The sequence below is a fragment of the Nelumbo lutea genome, chromosome 3 (assembly GCF_056320005.1).
Source record: "Nelumbo lutea isolate HS-2025 chromosome 3, American lotus-T2T, whole genome shotgun sequence".
NCBI lineage: Eukaryota > Viridiplantae > Streptophyta > Magnoliopsida > Proteales > Nelumbonaceae > Nelumbo > Nelumbo lutea.
The window spans coordinates 2,987,041-2,993,142 of NC_142686.1; the positions used below are offsets into that span (position 1 = coordinate 2,987,041).

General features: G+C 38.7%; 1 protein-coding gene across 1 annotated transcript; it reads left to right on the forward strand.

Moving 5' to 3' along the window:
* Nucleotides 1-208: 208 nt before the first annotated feature.
* On the forward strand, nt 209-2,703 carry LOC148862392 (bidirectional sugar transporter N3-like). The gene is made up of 6 exons (XM_088975024.1): nt 209-488; nt 1,180-1,216; nt 1,310-1,520; nt 1,626-1,787; nt 1,936-2,055; nt 2,185-2,703. The coding sequence occupies exons 1-6, from the start codon at nt 437-439 to the stop codon at nt 2,464-2,466; spliced, it is 864 nt and encodes a 287-aa protein (XP_088831150.1). The 5' UTR covers nt 209-436; the 3' UTR covers nt 2,467-2,703.
* Nucleotides 2,704-6,102: the final 3,399 nt, after the last annotated feature.

The following is a 6,102-nucleotide window of genomic DNA, read 5'->3' on the forward strand; positions in this document are numbered from 1 at the left end:
GCGCTCAATGGGCACGGGGAGAGAATAACGTAGCTAAGGCAGAAACTCAAAACTCAGTGGCTAATATCAATCTGTAGTTGGGCGAATGATTTTATCGTACTCCACCTACTAATTCTCCATCTGTCATGCCAACTGTATGTGCACAATGCGCACCCTGTTCTCCCACTCTCGCCTCTCCTATTTAATGCCTCAACCCCAGCTCTTGCTCCATCATCATCCATCTCAGTTCGCCATTGCACCCGGCCCCAAAAAGAGTGTAAGAGGAGTAGCAGTCGCAGGAGGATAGAAGATTAGGGATTCACCTGCTGAACCCTACTTCTTCATTTTTCCTTCTTAATTAACACTTTGTCTTTGAGAGAGAGAGAGAGAGAGAGTGTTTTAATTCACGTTCATTCGTACGTAGTTATTTACGTGGAGTACTACTGTAAGAGCTGAGATGGCCCTGTTCAACATTCACCATCCATGGACTTTTACTTTTGGTCTCTTAGGTAGAAAGAGTCCTTCACCCATTCTACTTCTCTTCTTTCTATCTTCTTCTTTCACATTTCACACAATTTCGTAGACTTTCTCGATCCACTCTATTAAATAATTTTTTTTTGAATTCCCCGCTATGGTCCAAGCACTGGAATAATCATGATAATTGCTCTGACTTCTTCTTTTTGCCATCGCCGCCGCTCCACTCCACTTCAACCTCTCTCACACAACACAAACACAAAAAGAACAGATAGTTTTTTTGTTTCATTTTGTATGCTGATATGGGCACATCTCTAATGAAAAAGACCAGAAAAAAAGCTGTGCTGCGATAATATACACTTATACAGTCAGATGCTTTTATCCCAAGGCACGCTATAGAGTAGGGAGTAATACTGCAGTAATAGACTAATAGGGATTTTGATTATACCTTTATGAACAATGGGATGTGCCCCAATTAAGTCACAAACTTCACTCATTCTCTACCATTGAATTTATATTTCCCTTCTCTGATGGAGCTACCTTTATTAGCTTAACCCTTGTTTTACTGCTGCTAAAATGAGAATGAGAGTGTATCATTATTTGTTCTGTACAGAGTACAGACTACAGTATACACTTCTCTTCTCTCATTGTTCAGTCCTTTGTATGATTGCCATTGTTCACCATTTAATTAATCCATTTTTTTTTCTTGCAATTGATGTATTTTAGGCAACCTCATCTCGTTCATGGTGTACCTTGCTCCACTGTAAGTCCTTTGGTTGCTTATACTTCGGTTAATTTTCCAATGAGGTTGTGTGGTGATGACAAGGGACTAAATGGTTATCTATTTTCATTTCAGGCCGACATTTTTCCGGATTTACAAGAAGAAATCAACTGAAGGCTTCCAATCGGTTCCTTATGTGGTTGCACTGTTCAGCGCCATGCTTTGGATATATTATGCGTTCTTGAAACCTGACGCTCATCTACTCATTACCATTAACTCTTTTGGATGCTTCATTGAGACCGTATACATTGTCATGTTCATGATTTATGCATCCAAGAAAGTTAGGGTACGTAAACCTAATGAAGAGATTCTTTTCCAACCACAACCCACTTTAATTAGCTCTAATAATGTTCTATTCTAATGGAGGTCTGTATTCGGAATTATATTGCAGATTGAGACTATCAAACTACTGCTACTGCTGAACGTTGGAACATTTTGCTTAATCCTTCTCCTCACTCTCTTCTTAGCACACGGCACCATACGTGCTCAAATTGTTGGATGGGTTTGTGTTGCCTTCTCTGTCAGCGTCTTTGCAGCGCCATTAAGCATTATGGTGAGAGCATGCACAACACAGACAGAGAGTCTACTGCTGCCTCTTAGAACAAACAAAAACCAGCAGCCTGACCAATCAATTATTTTAGCTAGCTAGTCAGAGATCTCAAATTCTCATTCATTCAAGTGTTTGTTAATTTGTTTCGCAGAGACTCGTTATTCGTACAAAGAGCGTTGAATTCATGCCGTTTTCATTGTCATTCTTCCTCACATTGAGCGCAGTTATGTGGTTCTCCTATGGCTTCCTGCTGAAGGACTTATACGTTGCTGTAAGTAGTGATGACTAATGAGATGTTCAGTACTTCTACTTCACCAACAAAAGAAAAAGAAAACATTTAATAGATCGATCAGTATTAACGATTTGTACATTGGTTGTGTGGTGCATGCATGAATTACAGCTGCCAAATATATTGGGATTCATCTTTGGGATCCTTCAAATGTTGCTATATGTAATCTACAAGGACTCTAAGAAAGTTATAATCGAGGAGCAGAAGGTGAACAACGAGCACATCATCGATGTTAGAAAGCTCAACTCCACGGAGAACCCAGCCGAGGTCCGTTCGGTCGACTTAACAAGGATCCACGACGAATGCAATCTGGGGATAGATCAAAGGGCGCGTGAACCAACTGCCCACAAAGAGAATAACGTGGGAGCTCCAAATGAAGTCACGACTGTGTGAATTTAACAGATCAATTAAGTATCCTCATCACCACCTGCTAGCTGCAACTATCTTTGACAAGTGTTGAATTCTCTCGTGTGCGTCTGTCCACTAGTCCCATGTATTAGTTTCAACTTTCAAGTTTGTAACATGTGTATTTGGTTCAATTCTCTCTCTCTCTCTCGTGTGTTGTAGTTAGTGTATGCGTAATGAAGATGTATCCTCCTTAATTAATGCCCAAAAAATTATGCTGGAATATAATGTGTGTGTGAGACCCAAAGCGATCACTTTTCCGTGTGTATGTATGCATATGTTAAACGTACGTTATCAAGTAGCTAAGAAAAAGGAATCGCCGTTATCCAAGTACTATTTCAATCATCCCATCCAAATGTTCCAAACCAACCGGATACTTCCAAATTTATATCGTGCAGATCATCGGACTGCCACTCTTGACTCTTGGGCCCTACCACTGGATTTGGAACTCCCACTATCACTATGGCTATTATTGGCCCTTACCAAAGTTTATGCAGCTGACAAGTAAAAAAGAAAGAAAGAAAAACCAAATCGGCTTTTCGTGGTTACCGGTTTAGATAATTCCGGCCGGTTTATTGTCTGGACTCCTCCTCTCGTCTCAATTCTTAAGTGTAGGCAATACAAAACACGAACCAAACCTACTTGCAGCCTTGCAGCTGCCCATCTAAATTGCATTTAGGAATTAGGACCGGGTGAAATCTGTAAAGCCCGTGGGTCATGGCCCGGACTTAAATTAAGAAGATTTTAGGGTCCATTTGATTCACGAGAATCAAAATCTCATTTCCCTCCCTTGGGAATAAGATTCGATTGCACCCAATTTAATAGAAACTAAACGAACCCTTAATGTGTTTTGTCACTTGATACGATTTAAATGAGCCTATAAATATTAAACGGACCAAATACAAAAGTTAGCTTAAACATAGTTTTGATTTGTCACCTGGAAAAGATATTATGATCTGTCATCGAGTCCGTCCGTGGCACGGTGGCAGTGGCAGACATCACTTCAGTCCAGACAGCATGTAAGTCAGTATGGGAATTTGTTGCATTTCAGTCCTATAAGCATCCATACATGATCCATGGACAAAGCAGAATGGAACTACCAACTCCAACTCGCCTAGCAACCATTAGAAGCACTCCTAAGTCCAAACAATCTTATCTTGCTCCACCCACTAAGCTGGCCTCCATCTGCCATGCCAACTGTATGCGAGCACTGTCTCCATGTCTCAATAGTCCAGATCTTCTGCCTTACGTTCGCTTCCGTCTATGACAGGTATCTCATGATACATTCACCTTCTTATTTAAGAGTTGGGATGTTTTATGGCTCACGCTGTGGGGAGCCAATGTGAATTCCTTATTTAATGCATCGAAGCACAACATGATGAGTATCATCATATCAGACCGCTAGGAGGAGGAGGAGAGATGATTAGGGAATGAGCAACTAAGTTTATGTATGGTTTTCTACCTAAGAGATGAGAAGTAGAAGTCCATGCTAATTAAGAATATATTCACCATCCATTAATGGAGAAACATATATCTTCACAAATCACCATTCCTATACTCTCATATTTCTCCTTTTGTTTTGGATTTATTATGAAATGATTTCAACCTTTACCAAATAATAAACAAGCTGGTTTGATACATTGAAACATTCTGCTGTATCTAGGTTCAAATCGTGGAAACGGTTACTCAGGAGAAGGATTTAATTTGGTATATCTTTGGCATCGATACTGCAGAAAACGGTGTTGTTGATGTGATCATGTTTTTTATTTTTATTTTTTTATGTTTGGAAACGTTGTTGTCAGGCGGGAAGTTTTTTGAATCAACAACAATACCTTCTATTTGGCACTAGTGCTCCATATCTGTTTTCAGCACTGGTACCCATTATAGGAAGTCCACGTCATGCCTTCGTTGGCAGTAACGTGCTTCAATATGAGAAAATGTCGAATTTGGTGTTGCTCCAAACCATGCCAAAATGATCAATTTCTACAATGTGACTTGGAGCACCATTTTTTATGGAAAAGCGGTTCCAAACATATTGACGTTTCTTGGAGTATCGTTTTTTTCCACGTGGCACTAATGTACCACCGTTTTCTGGAGCAACGACATCAATGCCACACAAACACTTAGGCTGCGTTTGGAAACACTGCAAATAAGTGTGAATGCAAATATGCAGAGTGTAAAACGGTTCATATAAATTGCAAAGTTGGGTTAGTTTTGCACCGACAAATTTTCCTTCTTACCAAATAGACTTTTAGCCGTAATGGATGCAAACATGAATTTCAATAAAGCATATGCTTCTTTTAATCAAAAGCCCACTTGAATGCAAATTTACTTCTTTTTTATTGATATACTTTTACATCTTATTATCAATGTAAATATGCATCGGTTTGTCATTTGTCAATGCATAAATATAATGTTGCCAAATACGGGCAAAAATGAATTAGAGTGCAAATTTACCCTGAACCAAGATTTACACTACATTTGCATCATTTCCAAACATAGCCTTAGGGATTAGGGGTGAGAACCGCCAAGGAAAAAAAAGGCTATCTGCCTACTGCCGGACTGCCTGGAGTATGAGTGAGTCATTGAGATGTTAACTACTGAAGCATGGTGCCCCAAGACCCAAGTGTAGGAGTCATTCATTCTTCAGGTTTTTGGCATACTTCTCAAAGTACATTAAATTTTACTGTTAAAGTTGAGTTTGGAAAGAGTATAAATGCAAATACATACAAAATAATACAAAATACAAGGTTTTACACTCTACATATTTGTATTTATACTCCTTTCAAACTCAGACTAAAGGGTTATACCTACAAAATTCCAAATTTATGTCAGCATTGTAAATGTATAATATTATTTTTTATTTTTGAAAATTTGTTGTTCGTTGTACTGGGAATTTTTCATGTGTGGGTGGTGACAGAGAGGGACTACATAGAATCAACTGTAGGCACTATTAGTATTAGGGATTTTAATTGGTCCAGATTTGGCCCAATCCGATATGAGTCCATTACAACTGAATCAGGTCCAGTCCAATCGATGAATACTCTGGACCATTTTGGACCAATCCAATTCAATGTTTGGACATTAAATATGTTGAAATTCGTTTTAATTTAGATCGGTTCCAATCTAAAATATACTTATCTTCTACCAATAGACCAGATATTGATTCAATCCAACCCAATCCAATATAAATCCTTGGTGAATGGATCAGATCAAATCCAATAAATATTTTAGACCATTAAATTGGACAGGTATAATTTAATATCTTATTAATCTGTCCAATCAATGATTTGAACGGGTCCAACCGAAAATCCGCCCATCGACACAACTAGACACCATGCTTCGAAAGTATGTATAGTTAGCAGATGTACCAGCAGCTGAGGTGCTTATTCATGTGTGGCTCGCCAACTTACTAGCTCATTATACCTTCTGATATAATGTTCTAAATATTGCTCAACGACTCATCCTATGCCATCAAGGGCTCTCAAGATTTTTTCTTTTGTTAAAAAAAAAGAAAACCGTATAAAATCCTTTTTCATTAGGCTGTGTTTGGTTGCAATGCAAATAAATTTGCATTTTTTACATTTGCACTCCCATGCATTTGTACTAGTGCAAATAAAATTG

What these genes read in the sequence shown, in the direction of transcription:
- LOC148862392 (XM_088975024.1), top strand. Translation starts at nt 437, where the DNA reads ATGGCCCTGTTCAACATTCACCATCCATGGACTTTTACTTTTGGTCTC. An exon ending in ATGGTGTACCTTGCTCCACT is followed by an intron (nt 1,217 to 1,309) that starts GTAAGTCCTTTG and finishes TTTTCATTTCAG; the next exon opens with GCCGACATTTTTCCGGATTT. An exon ending in TGAAGGACTTATACGTTGCT is followed by an intron (nt 2,056 to 2,184) that starts GTAAGTAGTGAT and finishes CATGAATTACAG; the next exon opens with CTGCCAAATATATTGGGATT.